The sequence below is a fragment of the Athene noctua genome, chromosome 24 (assembly GCF_965140245.1).
Source record: "Athene noctua chromosome 24, bAthNoc1.hap1.1, whole genome shotgun sequence".
Taxonomy (NCBI): domain Eukaryota; kingdom Metazoa; phylum Chordata; class Aves; order Strigiformes; family Strigidae; genus Athene; species Athene noctua.
In genome coordinates, this window is record NC_134060.1 from 3,959,788 (window position 1) to 3,980,249 (window position 20,462).

The following is a 20,462-nucleotide window of genomic DNA, read 5'->3' on the forward strand; positions in this document are numbered from 1 at the left end:
GTGGCTTTGTTGAAAATGAAGGATTCGGTTTCTGTTCACTGAGAAACTTCATAAAGGATTGTTTGCCAAATGGCAGGACCAGGCCCCCTGGGTCTTAGTCTCCATGTCATTAGAGATGATATTTCTTAACCTCTTTGCTTGCTCCAGTGCTTAGGCACTGCCTGCTGAATAGGTGTGTTGGTGAGGTCAGTTCGGGCTTCCATCCATCTCTGTGACAGACAGTTCAGAACAGCAGCATAATAGCAACAGCAGGGGTATGTGGCTCTCTAAACACAGGTGATGGCCCAAAGGAGAATTTTCTTTGAGCTAAACCCTGACATCGAGGAAAGAGTATTGGAAAGCTGCTGAAGAGACTTCTACTCCTGCTGCTTGGGAATCCTTGTGCCATTTCCAGTGTTGCAAAGGCACTGCATCCAGGCACACGCTACAGTCACCGTTATTCCTTGCACCTAGATAGCAAAGCTGGTGAGAGTTGAGACAGGGAGGCTGCCTCGCTGTGTGTGATGTGCGTGCCATTTTGGCTTTGCAGCAGGGCAGCCACACTTCAGATCACACACCTGCAAGCCATCACGCTTAGTGGTTCCCAGGACACAGAACGGCTGTGGGAGTCAGGCAAAGCCATTGGTAAAAGGCATTTCTCCTTCCTGAGGAAGAGGGCTATTAAAGACCCCACTCTTAGCTACTCATTTGCTGAAGCATCACTTTTACAGCTTTTTTTAAAGACTCTCAAGGGACAGACTTGCAGCTGGGAGCCCTTCAAGTCTCATATCTGGCCTGTGATACTCCAAGTTGGCTATTTTGGGAAGAGGGGAGTGAGGGAAGGCAACTCTCTCTGTCCCTCCCATCACAGCTGCTCCACTTTGTCTCGAAAATCAAACATTTACTGAGCTGTGGAGGCTGAGTATGTCGTGGGGTTAGGCCTCTTGTTCACCCGTTGGGAGAAGCAGGTGTGGGTCTGTGTACTAAGACTGGTAGTAAAAGGACTTGAACATTTAGATCCCCAGCCTGCAAATACCTCACCCCCAGGAGGTATTTCGGTTTGACCAAAATTCCTTCCTAGAGCTTGAGTAACTTCCCACAAAAAAAAAAAAAAAAAAAAAGGAATACAAAGCAAAAAGAAAACCAAACCAACACAAGACTTTGACAAAGGGGCACTCTTTGAGCCTGAAAAGCATAAGCATCAGGGAGCAGAGCTGGTTGGACTTTGTAGGAATGGAGGTGGAAAAGCCAGAAGGAAGAGCGAGGGCTTGGTTCAGCTCTGTGAGCTGGTGCAAGGAGCATGGGAGGGGGTTCTACGAGGTTCTGGAGAGAAGTCCTGGAATGTAGGCTGCTGCACTGGCTGTCCCTTCTCTTCGGGCCTGCTGTTCTGCATCCTGCTTTATGCAAAGCCCCAGAGGTAGGATGAAGGTAAATGAATCGTGCTTTGTTACCAGTGAGTCACTCTGTTGCCTAACTATTGTCTCTTCTCTTGTCAGTGAGTCACTGACACCTTATTAGAGCAGCCTACGGACCCCGGGCCCCCTTCCCACTGGAAGGAGTGTGATGGGGCTTTGTTTCGCTGGCAGCTGGATAGGCTGAGAAGATGGCATGAGGCTCAGGCTCCACGGCCCAGAAGGCTGATAGATTTCCTCAGTTACAGGCAACACTTTAGCAGTTTGAACTGATAGAGCAGGAGCAGAGCAGGGGAAGACAAAACATTTTCTGAGCACAGCAAAAACCACAATCTATTTTCTGGTGCCAAGGGAACGCATTGAAAATATCCTGGATGCTCTTGCAAGCGTTCTGCAGTCTCTTTGTTTTTCATTTTTCTTTCTTCATAGTCTGGTTCTGTCCCTCTTCCCTTTCCTTTCTTAATTTTTGTCCTTTCCTTCAGTCCCTGCTCACTCCTCAGCCGTGTAGTTGCTGTTAAGAGAAACCTACCCAGTACTGTGCATCTCAGCTTGCTATTGTCTGCCTGCGGGGTGCAGAGGGTGGAGGCAGAGGTTCTTTCAAGCTGAAGGTTTTGACCTTGGCTGCAAGAAACCATGTGAAAAGTTGTGGCTTTCTCTGACGTGACTGTCTTCTGTTCTGTGTAGCTCCCACAGAGACTGAAAGAGAGCTATACCCAGGATAATGTCACAGTCTCCTGATAAAAGGAAATTCTTTGGTGTGAAGACTTTGTCTTTTGCTCATCTTACTTCCTAAAACATGTAATCCTGTTTTCTGGGCCCTTTCTAATGGGGGAGCTCATCTGTGCTGCGTGAGCAATGTCTGGATCCACGTCGTAGCCCGATACAACGTGGCCATCCCTTGCTATTCACAGGCAGGGCTGGGCTGTAAACGTGAGCAGATGCCAAGTGTTCACATGGGTTGAATTTCACTTGTGGATTTGGTGGGTCATGAAAACTTCAGTGAGTCAGACGTAAACTCTTATTGCTCTACTAATGATCAAACGTGCAGTTTCTGTTGTGTACCTGACGCCAGTATGTTTGATTGTCCTGTTTCTGCCTAAATTGGTGGGTTTGATTTGCAGATAATGGGTAACTAAAAGGAAGTTCACAGATGCAGCAGCGATTGTGATTGTTACTGCAGTTATACTTAGTCCCTGCTTGGTACTTTGCAGTGCTTTTCAAGCCTTAATTAGCCCTTGCATGTTTGGCAGGTGGTAGGGTAGATATTCTCCACCTTTGATCAGCCCTCATGGCCTCCCTTTAAACTGTACTTTGAGAAGAAAGCTGTTCCCTTTTCTCCTCCACACGCTGGCTTGCTGGAACGCTGCAGGAGAGCAGGGCTGTGGGATGTTCACGAGATTCACCCATTTGCACATGTGCCGGGGGGCCCCATCTCTCACTCGTAGGTTCCCCACTTGCCGGACTTGGAGTTTTCACGCTTCACAGTCCTCGTTCAGGTTGTGATCGGGACTGCGTATCTGTCACTTCTTGGCCATAGTCCGTGGGCTCACAGCCGATGCAGATCTTTCTGTTGGGGGCCGAGGAGCTGCAGGCTGTGGTGGCAGCTCCTCTCCTCTGCCCTGGGCTCCGCAGGGGGTTCGGAGAGGGCTGCCCCTTGCCTGGCAGGAGGAGCCTGGCTGGCAGCTCCCCGGGCAGCCTGGATGCTTTGGTACCTGTTAGTTCCTTCGGTTGTTGAGATTGGCATATGTCTGTCAAAGTGTTCTACCTCTGGCCCAGAGAACACACGTTAAACCTCCTAATGAGCCTTTGGAATTGTGTTTTGTTTTATAAACTCTTGCTGCAAGTGGCTTTAACAAACCTCTAAGCTGGCAGGCAGCAGGGATGAGTCGGGGGTAGGAGAAGAGGGTGAGCCCTTCTATTGAGATTATCTACCCCAGAGTAGAATGAGATGCTACAGGCTTTATCTGTGGTTTTCAGAGATAACACTGCCATTAATTCCCATGAAGGCCCTTCTGAGACTTTATTGCTCGAATGGTCTTGCTCCTCCAGACTGGCGTTAAAGGACATTCCCACTGAGGCTGTGGGGGTACGGTGTGTGTACAATGCCATCTCCTCCCCGTGGAGTGCTCCATTCAGCACCTTTCACAAGAATTATGTTAATTAATGTCACGTTTCTAAGTGATTTCTGTGGCAGTGTTCACAAGCAAGCGGGTGGAGGCTCGTTCCTCTGGGTGGGTGGAAGTAGGAACAGAGCAGCCTTGTTGCCTACATGGATGTCTCCATTCTTCTTGTGCACAAAAGAGCAAATACACTTGTGGCTCGGGACAGGGTGGTACAGACCCTCCTTCAGCTCAAGAAGAGATGAACCTTTGTATTGCTACCATGAGCTGCTTCTTCTGGTGTGCTGCTGTTCTCTCACAGATGAAACTCCAGGCAGAGGCCCTGCCACTTGCTGTCACAAGAGCTGCCATGAAGTCCTTCAGTTAGAAATGCCCCCAGACAAGCATCCCTGAGGTTCCAGTTCTTCCCACTGGTCCCAGTGGAGGGTTCCTCTTCCCTGTTCAGAATGGCTGTGGGCTCTCACTGGGCGGTGTAGGAGCTGGTGTGGATTCCCAGAGCTGTGTCCAATAGACACCTCATCCCTTTTGGCCATCAGCACAGTGACTTTGCCTCTCCCGAGCGAGGCGTATCTCCACTCCAAGGCAGCTCTGCGACAGGATTGGCGCGGGGATGCTCCTCATAGCACGCAGGGCCTTAGATTTGTGGAGACGGGAGTCCTGCTTAAAAGTCATTGCTACCATTTCTGGGTACTTTCAGAAGGATTTCCTTTGAGGGTTTCTTGGTTTCTGCTTTAAAACTCCCTCAGAGAGAGTACAAAGAGTCTGAAACCAGTAATTTAGAGAGGGGAGTGTCAGCAAGAGTCAAAAGTGACAGAGTGGATTTTGATTCCTTTTCCTTTTGAAGCTGCTTCCCCTTTGATTATATCCCTCCCATTATAATGTGTAGATCTGGAAAGGTGATTATTTTTTAACATCTCTCAAAATAAGCAGCGTGTCAAGCAAATACCACCACCTTTATAAATGGGTGTGTATATATTGTAATGAACACGCTGGGATATGTATAGCACCATCTTTTGACAGCTGAGTATAATCAGAGCTATTGGACATTGTACCATGAGCTCTGCCGTGATCTGATGAAGCAAAGTCTGGGCAAGAAGGAGGATGCTCCTGTAGCAAAGAAGTAACGTGCCAAGTGTGCACAGCGGGGTCAGGGACCTTCCTAGATGTCCCCTTTGTCCTGGCAAGCAACAGAGATGCAGCAGCAAAGTCCTGTTTGTCTCTGCATGGTTGCGGAGGGGAAGGAGGTTTGTTTTTTTTTTTTATCATACTCATGAGACGGCTGAAGCTGAGACAAGTAGCTCTTGGTATTGCAATAGGCTTTGTTAGCTGGAGGAAAAAAGTCAGCCATGCATTTTGCAATTGCTTCAAAGCCGGTGCAGAAGAAAGGAAACATTGACAAGACCCTTGTACAAAACACACAGCCTGAGGTTCTTCAGATACAGAGTGTTTAGGGGAATATTTAAAACAAATGTTTAAAATGACACAAAGACAAACCAGCAGGGAAGCAAGGTTTGCCCTCCACTTTGTCAAATACAGGGGAGGAAAGCTAAGCAACTCCCAGCTATGCTTTAGCAAAGATCCGAGCGTGTTCCTAATCCCCGATGCAGTTCATGTATTTTAAAGGCCTTACTTGCTAAAAACATAAAAGACTCTGTCAATTCCAGCAATATTTTTCACTTCAATTAATCATCCCAGCAAATTTTAACTTTATCATCTCTTTGTATCTGTTTAGTTTGAGCAAAGCCAACTTTTCTCATTGTCTCTCTGCAGATTATGAAAGCCTTTGTGGATTATATCATCAAATTAAATCGAGCCTGTTAGTGTTACTCTAAGAATATCACAGTAATGGGCTGTGCCTCAGGCGGCATTGCCCTTCCTTCTCTTTTTAAAATGTTTTGTCTGCGTCCGTATTGCTCTGAGCTGGTGTGTCTCTCCTTGCTAATAGGAAAGTGTATAAAAATCACATAATCATTAATATTGAAGAATCATTAAGGTTGATAAAAGCAGCTCTGACTGCGCTGATGTTGTTTTTCATGGTCACTGCTTTTGGAAAACATGCCATACAAACATCAGCTCAGCTGTTTTTTAGAACCCACCAGTTGATCGAGTGGCTGTTTGACTCCATCTATTGCACTCTCGGAGATAGCTCCAGTTAGATGATAATTTCACCAGCCTGCAGGAATAAATGGATTTCTAGAGCCTGTCTCTACTGCCTTCATCCCTTTTCCACAGCCCCTGTTTTTGATGCAGACAGCATCCGAAAGCCAGCAATCTGTAGTTGAGCAGTAAAGTCTTGGTTGGGTTTTCATTAAAGCAATGATGTGCTGACTGGCTGAAAAGTGTCAAAACTGCAATCTTGTAACATCAACAAAATAAGGCAGGATGTCTTTCTTACGGGAGAGGAATGCTGAAAGCATAAATGAGCCCTGCATGAAATTGGTGGATTTGAGCACTTCTCTGGGGAAAAGGTATGATGCGCATCAGACACAGTCACTTTTTTTTCCTTAATAAGAAAAGACCAGAGTCTAAAGGTTCATGACACATGACTCACCTCTGCCTTCCTCTCCCCTCTGCAGTAGTTCCTCAACAGTGCATCCCGCTGGGTTTTCCTCTCTTAAGCAGAACTAGAATTGAAGTAACACTGAAGGTATAACAAAAGTGCCAAGCCAATCTGAGCAGGCAATAAAAGGCTGGGAAAGCCAGAGGAATTTGGGGTGGTATTTTCAAGTCTGTTAGTGAGAAGAAGGAACTGACCTGAGCTAAATAGAAATACGTCTCGGGAAAACCCCTGGGTGTAAGCACTGTGCGTGTGTCTTTGTGGTTACACTGGAGAGGGAGATGATAGGGACAGAGCCGATACAAGCGGTTTCTCCAGCAGAAACGAAACCTGAACTTCATCCAAGCATCTCTGCTGCCAGAGACTCCAAGAGGTCTGACTGTCAGGGGGTGGGTAGGAATGTGGCTGCAACTGAGCAGTGTGTGTGTGTGTGTGTGTGTGTGTGTGTGGGCCTGCACATGCAGCTCGCTGACGGCAGCGTAGAGGCAGCTTCACGCCCATGTCCCTGGCGCGTTACATCCACACAGGGATGAGTGATGATGATTCCAAACTGGATCCTCCATGTGAGGATTTGTGTTTGCCGAGTTACCCAGGAAAGTGATGGGCTTTGTAATTAAAGCACAAAGGCTTTTGAGTCACAGTGTGCTTCATACCCTTTGCTTTCCCATGCCAGGAATAATTTTAGGGAACCCTACAGAAATAAAACTCTGACACTGAGATGTTCCAAACCCAGGGTTGTTAACGTCTCTAGTTTCATTTAATCCTGACTGCTACAAGATTGTCTACACACCCTTTATAGTTTTGTTGGCATGGCATGCCATGTCATTCTGTCTCACTGGAAGTTCTCCTATAACCCATTTGCGTAAGACAACGCTTGGCATGCAATATTTTTACATGAATGACATGGTTGGTCCAAGTACTTGGTTGGCATTTTCTTCATCTGCGTGTGTCCCATTGCCATCTGCTGGAGACTGGCGAGCGTGCTCGCAGGGACCGTGCTGTTAGCCAAAGGGAGCTGTCCCTAAAGTCACCCGCTCTCTGTTCAAGATTCATTGAGTTTCTGGTCTCCCTGCTGCCAGATGAGTCTGTGGTTTGTATATATGCTGGTTGTGGGAAACCCTGGGTCGTGGCACGGTGCAAAAGTACTTTGTGCCCCAGATAACAAACACTGCGTCAGGACAGATCAATCAAAGTCCTGTCTTGAATGCTTTTGTTAAAATAGATTTCTCTCACTTAGAAGAAGGTTATGCTTGTAACTGGGTTAGAAAGAGGCTGACTTTAGGTTTACAGCTGAACAAAGATTAGGGATGGAATTGCCTGACCACTTTGGCAAAGACAAGACTGGAAAACAAGGTCAAGGCTTGCAGTCATGACTGGTGGCTTAAAGGGTGGACCTTGAGCTGTTCCTTGGAGGTATTCTTTCAGAGAGGCCTTTGAAAACCAGGCCTCTCCAAAGCAGCCCATTGTGGGTTCCAGAGCTCACTAGTCCTTTTAGAAGATCTCAGCCTAGACCGTGGCTGGTCTGGATCCCATCGAGTATTGGGACTGGAAGCTGCTGCCTGTCCCAGCTCCTGCAGATCGGTTTAGAGCTAAAGAAGATTGCATGAACGGGGCTTCACCACGCTGTTCTGTTTGCCATGCAGGAGGCCTTCGAGGAGCTACGGTGGTAGATGCCTTAGATACACTGTACATCATGGAACTCGAGGAGGAATTCCAAGAAGCAAAGAAGTGGGTGGAGAAGAGCTTTGACTTGAATGTGGTGAGTCAGTTACTGGGAATGCCTGTCTGTGTCACCAAAACCTGCGCGTTTGGCCAGTTCTGACCACAATCTTCTCTAAGAATCATGTGGGGAGGGAAACTATGAAGTCTGTCGGGGAAGAAACCACTCAACTCTGATTTTTTATTTTTTTTTTTAAGACTAAAGGGACTACTGTGATGATTCACCCCATCTTCTGCCTATACATGGCACAGGGTTCCAGCCAGGGGCCACCAGATCAGATTCACAGTGTCTGGCTGAAAATGAGATTCAGTGTTTGATGGGTTTTGTGTTTTGGTTTGGATTATAAAACCAACTGTAATTATTAGATACTCCCAGGAAGTTTTATTCATCAAAGAACAAGTTCTGTTTCATCTCAGTTAAATGTCTGCCTGTGATAAGACAACTTTTCTTTTTACATGCTATAGATTGAGATTGAAAATGCTCATCTCCTTGACTGGGCCCTTTGTTGGTATGTCATTGCTGGGACTTGTGCAGTGGGAGCGTGGCACCTTGGCAGCAAAGCAGGAGCCTACATTTGGAAGGAAGGGCATCATCTCTAAAAATGGCCGGAGATGCTCTCTCTCTGTGGCCCGTGAAGCTTTCCTAGCCGCTTCTTACAGCTGGTGTTAGACTTGCAGGGACTCTGGGTGCAACACATACCTTGCAGTGCTGTCAGAAGAAGGATGCTGTCCTTTATCTCACTGTGTGGCCAGAGCCCCTTGCCATAACTCTGTTGGTCTCCAAGCCAACCCTTGTATTTCTCATGGGAGAGCTGATGGGATCTCATCAGTGGCATACAAAGAATGTCAAAACCGGAGCGCAGTTCAAACTTTTTTTTTTTTTTAATGCCAGCCTAGTTGTCTGTTGTGAAAAATGGTTCGCCCCATGGGAACAATGCATGCAGCTGCCTTTATAGAAAAGCATCATTTGGGAGGGCACGACTGGCATTCATGTATTCATAAAAGGAAGACCACATCTGATAAATTTGGTGAATGCTCTCAGTATGTTACTGAATCGATAAACAAGGGACAAAATCAACTGGGAGATAATTTATCTGGATTTCATAAAAGCTTTTAATCTTGGCCTGCAGAATAGATTGATCTTCAAAGACAAGAATGAATGCTATGGATTGATCGGTGGAGTCAGAAAGCACAGCAGAGGGAGGGAAGGAGGGAAATTAATTAAAAATTGTCTATGTACAAGGAACTCTCATAGTCCAGAAAACTGAGGCAGAACTCCAAGGCCCACAAGCTCTGTTTGAAACTGGGTGCCGTGATGTGTCTCATGCAATTGCAGTCATCATCTCAAGAAAGCATTTGCTCTGATTTGTAACCTGCAGGTATTTGGAAAGGGCAGGCTAGAGCAGAGGTTCAAGTGCCCCTTTACTCACTGAAAGTGCTGTGTTGGTGGAAGATCTTTCTGATTTTGGGCTTTATGCATTTGCGTGAGGGTAGGAATCGTTTATCATGCAGATTCGGCAGCCAGGAGCATGTATTTTTTAAAGGCGCATTTTGAATGCAATCGTTCTGACATTTGCTGATCATCAGCTGAGTAGGTAGAGCAAAACTTGTTCCAGGTGAGTGGGTTCTTGAGCGATTCAGTGAACCGTGCCCGTCTGTGGCTGCTGTCTGGGGGGGGGGGCCACATGGGTATGGTGTAGTTTGTCTCTCCATGAGCATGCCCACGACAGGCAGCCTAGAGGCTGCGGTCCCCTCTGAGCCTGCAGGCTGGGGTGAGTCTCTGAATGACCCAAAATACCTACCTAATGCAGGAGATGCATTACGTCTGTCTAATGCAGTGCCCTCTCCACAAGAAAATGGAGAAAGTAATTTTTCCACGCGGCTGTACAATTTTCTCTTTAAATAAAACCTCTCAAGGAGCAAATTTTTGCCCTAAACTCACAGTTTTTTGCAAGGCATAACCCAAGACAGGGTTGGGTGGATGGATGGACAGTACATCTGCCCCAACTGATTTACATATTGTCAGCTGGTGATAAATGGGCAGCTTGGGTGTTTCTCTTCCCTTCAGGCTCCACCTGTCACTGTAGAGCAAATAAAAGTGCTGTGAGATCTTAGACAAAAAGCTGTGTTACACTGTGGGTGAGGACTGGGAGACTTGAGTATCTGCCTGCAATCTGTTCCCCTTAGCTGCCATTTGTGCGTGCAGACTTTGCAGACAAGTATATCATTATGTATTTTCAGAACGGAGAAGCATCCTTGTTTGAGGTGAACATCCGCTACATTGGAGGACTGTTGGCCGCGTACTACTTGACTGGAGAAGAGGTTTGTTTCAGCAGCCCTGCATGTCTCACACAGTCACCAGTAACGAACTGAAAGGGTTCTCCAGCAGCTTTTCTCTGAGCATCAGATAATCCCTCCATAACAACAGGCTAAAACCTATCGTTTTTATGAATATCGAAATGCCACTAATGTTCTTTTAATTAAGTCTCACATAATTACCTTGCACACACCGTGCATGGCTCATTTGCAAAGATCTTTTTCTCCTGTGGGCAATTCTAGCAAGACATGGTTTTGGTTGGACGCATTGCTCCCCAGTGAAATGCAGTGATCTTTGTACTGGTTCCTTTGTATTCTAAACTTAGGCAATATTTCATCAGACATTCCAAATTGTGCCTCACACTATGGAAGGCAACTGATTAGTGGCAAGTGCTCCAGACTCTACCTGGACAGTCTCTCTGTAGCAGTAGTTTCTAAGATAAAGTGTCCTGGGGTGCAAGGAAGGAGGGCAGGGTACCTGTATCCTGCCAGCTTGTGTGACAGGGTGACACAGCCCCACAGAATGTCCCCTTGCCCAGTAGGTGTGGGCTCAGTGTCACAGCCCCTCCTGTAGCGTGGTGGAGCAGCCCTTCAGTGGATTCTCCCATCCCCAGGAGCCCTGGCTGAAGCAGGAGGCTCTCGCTGCCACTTTCCTTCTTTCTCCCCAGCCCAAGCAGAGGCCAGGGCTTAATGCCATAATCTGTTATATAATGTGACTGGACTGGAATTTTACAGCTGTAGAGAGATGAAGAGATTATTCCTTTGCCCTGGAAGTCTTAGGCAAGCAGAAACTCTGACTCCAGGGGGAGTTTTGTGGGTGAAGGAACTGGAAGATTGGCTCTTAAATGAGAGCTTAGCTCTCGTGGCATACACCGACTGTGGCTGGGTGCTGTCCACCATAATAGGATGGGATGGCTCATCACTGCATAGTGGCACCATTGATCCGTGGAGTCACAGGAGCAGCTCTGTTACTTCAGTTGCATTTTAAATGAGTTCTAGGAATGACTTCTTTCTGTGATTTCCCTCCAGGGAAAACTCTCAAAGACTCAGTGCCCCGACTCAGGGCCTGTCTCAGTCACAACTTCAACAGGCTTCAGATCAACAGAGCAAAAAGAAACCATATTAAACCATAAAACTCCAGCAGTGACCTCTTGAAGTTCAGTCAGCAGTGTTGCTCAGCAGCCAGGGCAGTGCCTGTCATATACCCAGTTAGTGTCACCAGGCTGAAAGGCAAAAATCAAGTCCCTGTCTCTCGCTTTCCGTTCTGAACCAAACCCCTATCTCCTTGTGAGTGCATCAAAGGTCTGCAAGCCCACAGGAGAGCTCAGGTTTCCTCAGTGCTGTATTTTTAGAGCAATAAATTCTTGCTTTCTGAGAACTACTATGACAGCTTGGGCTGGTATAGGGGGTTAGAGGTAAAAGGCTTGTGCTTTATCTCCTAAGTCACTTACAGGCTTCTCTTGATCAGGACTAATCTCTGGAGAAAAGATTAGTGCTTATATCAGTTTGTCCCAAAATAATTGTGTATGATGGCTTTGTGCTGCAAGCCACCGTAAGCTATAATTTGATTTGAAAGCCCAAAACTGAGGCATCACAAATGGAAAAGGAGCAGCTTAGCCATGAAACCATGAATCCTTCCTGGAAAAGAGTTGCAAGTAAAAGATTGTTTGTTGAAAATCATGTTTTTTACAACAGAAGATGACACAAGCTAGGCAAACCCATGTTGTAAATCTTAACAATGCTTCACCCGAGAAGGACTTCTTTTGATTTCAGTTCAGTCATTTCACCTCCCTGTGTCCTCTGGCACCCTGGGAAAAGGGAGAAATTTGTCCCCAAAGAGTACTCTTTGGATCAGTTCAGATCATGGAAATTTGCCACTGAGTTACTTGGGGTGTTCGAAGCTCTGCAGCTCCAGCTGCTTTCATCCAGGCTGAGGGTTTGGCAGGGGACTTGGGGCTGGTGCCCTGTAGATTTTTAGAGGACATTCAGGTAGATACCGGAGTTCAGCATGACTTTTGGTTCAGATCTATCATGTAGTGGAACTAGGGCAGCAGCATACCTGAAACGGCAGATTCTTGCAGTGCAGCAGTTTTAGCTTTTTATAACGGTGTGTTTGAAAAAGATGGATTTGAAAGAATCCAGTGTGACTAGTGTTCGCAACCAGTCCATCAAATATTTATTCTCTCTTTTTCTTTTAACAGGTGTTCAAGAGTAAAGCTCTGGAACTTGGAGAGAAACTTTTACCAGCTTTTAACACCCCCACTGGTATCCCACGTGGCGTCATAAATCTGGGCAGGCAAGACACACGTCCTTACAAGCATGTCATTTTATTACTGAGTGTTTGTAAAAGACCAGGATTCAAGCAGGAACGGCAGCAGTTCCTCAGAGGTGCCCCCCTCTAGTGCAGATTCTTCGAGGTCATTTGTTTTGCCAACTCAAAACCAAGAGGTGCCTTGGCAGAGATTGCAGGTGACTCAAGTTGAACCCAGCTGTGTTTTATTAATTTTGGGCTATCCGCAGTTTCTTCCTCTACCTCTTGGCAGGGCTCCCTGCTGCAATAGCATTTTCCTCACTCTCATTTTCTTTGAAAGGTTATTTGTAGTCTGCACGTAGCATGCAGTGCTCTCTGTATTTTTGCAGTGTGCCCACTAGATGCATGTGAATTTACCCAGGCTCCGTGTTTGGAAAAATTGGGAAAGGAACTAGATGGGACTGGCTGAGTTTTGCTGCTAGAAAGGAGGGAGTATACAGATCCTCTAGTTTCCTCCCTGCCAGCAGCACCCAGCCTGGTGTGTATCCTTCACTTAGAGCCACAACATTTGATGTCAGGTAGGTGGTGTTCTCGCACTGGAGGGCAGCTTCGAGGCAGCTGGGTTAAATACCTTCCTGAAGGTCTCTCAGCAAACAGAGGCAAACCTGGAGGCCTCTGATTCTTGCTGCAGACAATGTTCCCTGCCAGTAAGGGCTCATTGGCTCATTTTGATGCCTACAACCAAATCCCCCAGGGTAAAAGCTGCGTGCTGGCTGAAACAGCAGGAAATGTGGGTTAACAAAAGCCTCTCATCCTCACCTCCTGCAAAACTCAGAGCAGCAGCCCTGAAAATAATTTCCATCTCTTAGCCCAAATCTCCCGTTTGGCTTGTGTCTCTGTGAAGTGCAGGATTTTCGAATGTTTGGCTCACACGGATCCATTCCTCAAATATCTCTGTCACCCTTCAGTTGTCTTATTTGCACGTGATCCCGGGGAAAATTTGAGCCACCACCACGACTTTAATTGTCTCTTTTTATAGAAGAGACATTCTGCTTCCTCTGTGGCGGATAAAGACGCGGCATAGACTAACCTTTCACAGAAATGCCAAACCCTCCCCTGCCCTTTGTGAAGGCAATTGAAACAGACTGTGTCTGCCTAGACATTCCCAAAATGTTTTGCTGATGACCTTGACTAAGAGCAAAGAAAAATCAAAATAACACTGAGCCCACAATCCAGAACCTGTAGTACTGGCTTGAGCTCTGGCTTCAGGGCTGTGAAACTGCTGTGAGGACTCGGAGTATCAGTTGATTTAGGAGCAAGGATGAAGCGAGCTAAATCTGTAGTCTGAGTACTGCAGGAGCATAATGAACAGCCAAAGGCTGTAAAACCCAACGGGAAGGGAGTTCTTCCACGTGAGCTAGCGTGTGGAAGTGGAAGCAGAGGAGAGGGAGGTGGTGCTGTGAGAGCACCCTGACCCACATGTCAGGGCCCAACCAAAGCCTGGGAAGAGTTTTGCAAGAAGGAATTCTCTCTCCAGTCCTACTGTTGCAAGGATGTGCTAATTCCAGAGAGACCTCATCATCTCAAAAGCGGGAGAGTCTCGCAGCATGTGTAGGCTTTTGTTGGTGGTAGCTTGGGGGGTTTGTGTGTTTAAGAATGACATTGAAAATTTTGAAACAAAGAAAAGTTGCCGTTAAGTCAGTTCTGCGTATACATTTTTGAGGACCCAAGTACAAAGACAGCTACCCCCCCCAGCTCTTCCCATAGCCAACTGGCTTTATCTCTTCCTATCACCTCATACCAGCTTTTCCTCTCGTGTCCCCTCTCCGCTGATGTGCTTCCCTGTGGCCTTCTGTTTTCACACAGGCACTGTATCATATCGCACACAGGCTTGTTTTCCATCCTGCTGGTCCAACTGCCACGTCGTCTGCCAGGTCCTAGCGTACATTGTCTTCTCAAGCTGCTGCTCTGTGCTCTCTGCCTGGGTGTCGCACTGTGATTTCTCTCCCGATACCTCCTGTTCGGGTCCCTGGCCCCTGCTTTCCTTCACTTTTCCCCTAAACCTTCTGTACCTCCAGATTTTTCCTCATCATCCTCTCCCACTCTCTCTCTTGACTTGGCACTGATTTCCTGCTTTGGATTTCCGTGAGGGAGGGAGATGATACAACCATTTTCAGTCCTTGCTTGCACTGGGCAGTGTTTAAGGAGGACCCACTTATCTGGGGGATAAAGAGAGCTCTGGGCATTTTTTTTGGTCTTGAGGACCAAGGTCCTTTAAACAGTAGTTTCCTCTGAAATGTTATAAAACAGGGCAGCTGTGAACACCCAGTTTATCCAGTCTGTAATGCTGAAAAAATGTTTTCCTACAGGGGGGTCATCTCAGGCTGCCCTTTAACCCAGGGACGCATTGCAGACGTACTCTGTTTCCTCCAGACACCTCTCCTTGAGTTTTTTACTGTGATTTCTAACCCAGGGCTTGCGTTCCCAGCAGCACAGTCCTTGCAGGCAGTGCCTGGCTGCGTGTTTGGGACGGAAGCTCCCAGGGAAGGGTTGTGTCAGCTGCTGTGACCCCACATAACCGCTGTCACAACAAACACGGCCCCATTTGGCTGCTTCCAAGCACTCCTCAGTTGAACTTGCTCCGAAAGCAGTTTCTGTTTGCGAGATCGTATTTGTTACAACGTCCCTTCAGTGCAGTAAATTAAAAAAAAAAAAAGTAATTGAGTGAGTCTTTATAGATACGAGCACACCATGGGATTGTTTAGCACACCCATCCCAGGGCTGGCTGCTGCCAGGCTCAGCAGATACATCCAGTGCAGTGGTAATGCCAAGGTTAAGCTGGTCACACTGGAGAACCTTTCTGCCTGCACAGGGAGATCTCTGCCATAAACATTCGATGCTCGTGGGGTACCCGTTTTAGCTGCATACAGTGCTTTCAAATGAAAAGCTGGTGATACAACCTCCTGACAGTTTGCAGGGAAGGCTGACGTTTGGCAGGGGCTGAGCAATTTGAAACGGCATGAACATATTGCTTATCTAATGGCTCTTTTTGTCTGGAGGCAAAACAAACAGCTCTGGACCTGAAATGGTTTTCCGTATATCACATGGAGGGGAAACTTTTTTTTTTTTTTTTTCCCCCTCTCAGAAAGATCATTAGTTTTAGCCTCCTGTAAACAACAGAAACCCTTTCCTTCTAATAGTCAGGCGCCATCTAGTGTTACCCCCCCCCCCCCCAACCCTGGAAACCTGTTTCCTCATCAGCATCAACCGCAAACAGCGCTCGCAGAGAGACCTGAAAATCCCAAGGCACGTCGCTTCTGAGATGGCTCTGCCAAGCTTCCCTGGGCCAGCAGAGGCTGTTTTGGGACCAAGGCTTAAGGATATTTGGCATTTTCATGTCTGTGTAGATTTCAGAGAGGCACGGAGCTGTAATCTGTAGCAGTGGGATGCAAGAAGAAAGTGGTGGAATTAAAAAGCAAATCCAAGGGTGAGGCTGTTAGTGCTTGGAAGAGCCCTCCCACGTCCTTTGGTTTGTTTTCCTTCGGACCGAAGGGAGAAGTGATGTCCTCCTCATCACCACAGTGGACTCCTTGCTTTGCTTCAGTGCTGATTTCTCTCTTTGCATGGATTGGACAGGGTGAGGGGAGACAAACAGAAAACTGAGAAGGGATCCCAGTACATTAAAAGTAGGAACAGAGACACTTTATATAACTGACTGCTTCAGTGTTTGCCACCTCTTGTCGCTTTATGCTGGCCCTCCTGTTCTTGCAGAGCACATGAGATGAGCACCAGTGGGGTGCTTTCAGAGTGAGCTTTGTCCTCTGCAGATGTTAAGACTCCCCATGGCTTTTCATTACAGTCAGGTTTGCCCAATGGCATCTTTCCCTGAGTGTTGATGTCACTGTATCCCCTTTCAAGCAAACGTACACAGGGAATGTCAATGTCAAATATATATAAAGAGTGTGAAATCTTGCTGAAACAAGGTGCTTAGGGACAGTCTGCACTCTCCATAAAATAGCAGGCTTGTTGGACTTGTGGGACATTTGAGATGCGAGAGTTCAGGCCAGGCTACTTACAGACATATTTTATCTCAAAGTGTCTTGTGTAGGGCAGGTTGTCAGTGTTCTTCCAAGGTTCGCTTTGAGTTTGGGAGGGAATACTCTCGCACAAAAACTGCAGCTTCCCAGCATGTGCAGTCTGTGTGTTTGCCCTACCCTAAGCAGTCCTATGTAAAACTATTGCTCCATCCCACTAGAACTGCTCCTGTGAGACCCTAAAAATCTATGTATGTCCTTTCCATGGCCCCTGTTGAGACCTGGTGTGCAGTGCATGCACGTAGCAAGGGCAGGATCTGCACTGGGGTGGTGGGGGACCTCAGGCTTTGGCTGTGTTTTCCTGGCAGTGAAGGTTCCCTTTTCTCTCCTTGCAGTGGCATGAGTTGGAGTTGGGGTTGGGCATCGGCTGGAAGCAGCATCTTAGCAGAATTTGGTACTTTGCACTTGGAATTCCTGCACCTCTCGGAGCTCTCTGGCAACCCGGTGTTTGCAGAAAAGGCAAGTACTTCCCAGCTTGGTCTTCAGTGAACTGGTCTCTCCTGGGGTCAGTGCTGGAGCAGAGCAGCACTGGGGGCAGCAGACAACATGGCAACAGTATGTTCCTTCTCCCCAGTACCAGCACAACTCGCCAGAGAAACCTTCCAGAGTGGGACACGGGGTTCAGAAACCTGAGTCTTGCAGGCCTCGGAGCCTGCTACACACCAGCTCCCTGAAAAAGCCACAGCAAGCTCCCGTTGGAGATCCCATCGCACCAATAGCCCTTGGAAAGCAGCTACCCCTGTGTTTCCTTTGCCCATTTACTGTAGCCCCTTCACCTCCCTCTCCCTCACTCGCAGCCACCGGGGTGATGGGGATGTTTCTCCCAATGTCTCAGCCATGTGAAGTTGTAGCAAAAACTTGCTCAGACAAAGACACAGCCAAAATGAAACCATCTGTCGGATGCAGACTGCAAAGATAATTGTTAATTCTGATATCCTAATAGTAGTGCCTTGTACTTGCAGACCTTTTTACTCTAAACAGGCATTAAATGTTATGCTCTAGCCAGCAAGATTTCTGCTGAGGTTTCTAGTGTAGGACAGATCTGACAGTTGACATATTGGATTCCTTTTGTGTAACTAGTAACTGAAAATCTATTAATATTATACATTACCTTGAGCTCTTTTTTTCCACAAGTGATCTTATAGTGCATGTGAGAGCAACTTAATAAATATGCTGTTGGATACCAGCAAGTCATTAGCTTTCGCTGCACATCCCCGAGGAACCAGCTTTGATGGAGACAAATTGTTCCAGTTAGAATCCAAACTGCCCCCATGAGCCTAAAGGAAATGGGGCCTGTCCAAAGTCCCACGGTGGGGTGAAAACAGACAGTGGTTCTAGGATTGCCAGTAAAAAGCTCAAAATGATACTTTTCCAGGATATTTCCAGTGCAGGTCTGTCAGTTGTGAAACAAGAAGAGAATTTGAAGAAGAGACAGGAAAGAGAAAGAAGAAGCTAGGAGAGCAAAACGGAGAGTAGGCTGGAGTGTAGGGAAAGCAATAAGGGAAGGGTGGGGTGAGCAGAGGAATGTCACAGAGGGGTGAGCAGGAGAGAAAAACAGGATGAAGGAAAACTGGAAGCCCAGGAAACTCTGTATGGAAGGTAAAGAAAGACTGGTGATTTGAAATAAAGGAGACAAGCTAAAAAATCCTGAGGACAGTGATAATGACAAAATGCTCAGAGGAAGGGGGGAGCTGAGAAAAGACTGATAAAGGAAACAGTGGTATGGAAACAAAATGTGTGCTAGGGAAATGAAGTGTGTGGGGGGAGAACTGAGCACTGAAAACACAAGGGCAGGAAGATGCACTGTTAAAAGCTAGAATTGCATCCGTATTCCAGGTTCAAACTGTGGCATTTAGAGCCAGGGTCAAGCCTCTGTCCCCAGCCTAACACATTTTCCTCTTTGCCTTTAAGCCCATAGAGGGGTAAGGGCAGAACCTTTCTGATGGATTCTTCTGAGCTGAGCATGCCTGGGGTGTGCCACAGAAAATGTACCACATTCATCCTAACACCCTCTGAGAGAAAAAATGTAGGATGATGTGGGCTCAAACAGCCCATCCTGTGGGAAATTACTTCAGAGAAACAGATCAACTCATTAACTTGCAGCTTGAGACTTGTGTGATTTTAGCAAGAATAAAGTCCATCTGTGTCTTTTATTCAAACATGTCATTAATATGCCATGCTACTAAACTTCAGTAAATATTATGCAGCCTGACGACTTACTTGGAAGCACCGACTTAAGTCTGTAGCCAGCTTTTGGCGTACAAATTGTCTAATTTTATAAAAGGTTTAGAGTGTGTTAGCTGCTCCGTAGGTTATAATAGAATATTTATGCTGCATACCATTTAACTTTGTCCCTTATGGGAAAGACCTATTGGATTTAATGGGGGTGAAACCAAGGGAGGTTTTAGAGAATAAGTACGGCTGTTCTAGCATATTAAAGGAGCTGTCTGTTGTTGAAATTAAAGGCCCCAATTCATCATGTTAAGTGACCACATGGTGAATTTAAGTACTGTGTGAGTCACTTATCCCTGCCACTCCTTTCTCTTTGGATCATGGAAAAAATCACACTCTGCATCTCATACATTTCCACCCAGATCCCAAATCCTTGGGATTGCTTTTAGACCACTGTTAGTGAACTGCTTCCCCTTGCTTGCTGAACTGGGGCCTTGCAGGGTTTTTAGAATCATTTCTAAAATCCCATAGAGCTGGATAAAATTGTGCTGAGCAGTCCAGCCCGAAAGCTTCTCCATCACAAGCCTCTCACCGAGAGCCATGTCACTGGGTTCTGCCTGCACGGTGATTCACAGCTTACCAGCTGCGGGACTTGTTCAGCCAGGGATCAGCGCTGATGAATTACACAGTTCTCAGCAGCAGGGCAAAGCAGTCGGCTTTTTCAACAGAGAAGTAACATACTTCTTGTCTCTCATCTTTCCTAGGTGACGAACATCCGGAAAGTCCTGAACAGAGTCGAGAAGCCTCAGGGCCTTTATCCCAACTTTCTCAGCCCGGTGACGGGGAACTGGGTGCAGCGTAGGTATCGCTTTGCATTCAGAGTCCTGCCTGGAGCATTTCAGTCTTTCCATTATTCTTTAGGAAGCAATAGCAACTGTCAGAGCAGCAAGCCAAGGAAATGTCTTGTCGTGCAGCCTGTTATACATGTGATTAGATAATGCAACCCGGTTTGTAAGATGCAATATAGTAATGTACACTTATTCCATCAGCCCTGTTTCCAGCTGAGTGTCTCACCTCCAGAGAGAATTAAGGCCTCTCTTGCACGGAGGAGGATAATGGTACATGGTTCATCACACAGATATTAGAAATCAGCACATCTCTTTAAGACCTCATCCTGCAGTCATCACATAGCCCACAGACCTCCTTGGGAGTTGGACGGGAAGGCTGTGAGCAGAAGTGCTGTAGGATTTACCTCCTGAGTGTGCTGCAGCAAGGAAGGAACCAGCTGGAGAGGCAGAGGGCTTTACAGATCCCCCTAGGGTGTAGGGATGTGTTCTTGTGTGCATTCGTGTACCTGTTACCATGGTGCCTCTGGGTAGTGCAATTTTGTGCAAGAAGGGTGAGACAAGTTTGTGTCTTTTTCTCTCGCTGGGAACCCAGCACTGACCAGCACTGCAGACATGGGAACAGGTACTGCTTTGATATGAAAGAGGAGCAATAACAAGGAAAGGGCTTGAAAAGAGCAAGGAAATATTAGAAGCAGTATACCCAGGGAAAGATTATTTACTGTCCTGCCCCTTCCTTACCCAGAGAAGAGACCGTACCCCTCTTTCTGTGCCCCCAAAGGGCAGAAGCTTGCCCTCTGGTAGGAAAATGTGAGGCCACTTCTGCTGCTGTGCCCCAGATCTCTGACCTTAACTTTCCACTCTTAAGGATTTGCTTGCTTTGGCAAGGGAGAGTTGCTGGATTTCATGTTCTTCTGTCAAAGGAAAGTCTCTTTTTGCAGAAGCTGTTTTTAACCTGTCAGTGGATTACTTTTAAATTGTTTAAGCAGTTTTCTAT

General features: G+C 46.8%; 1 protein-coding gene across 1 annotated transcript in view; it reads left to right on the forward strand.

Annotated features, from left to right (window-relative positions):
- The window catches only part of MAN1C1 (mannosidase alpha class 1C member 1), a 67,841-nt gene that overhangs the window by 37,016 nt on the left and 10,363 nt on the right, over window positions 1-20,462 (forward strand). Inside the window, exons 4-8 of the mRNA XM_074925877.1 lie at window positions 7,712-7,827; window positions 10,029-10,109; window positions 12,305-12,399; window positions 16,784-16,907; window positions 19,385-19,478. Coding sequence (XP_074781978.1) covers window positions 7,712-7,827; window positions 10,029-10,109; window positions 12,305-12,399; window positions 16,784-16,907; window positions 19,385-19,478 — 510 coding nt within the window. The remainder of the gene's footprint in view (window positions 1-7,711; window positions 7,828-10,028; window positions 10,110-12,304; window positions 12,400-16,783; window positions 16,908-19,384; window positions 19,479-20,462) is intronic.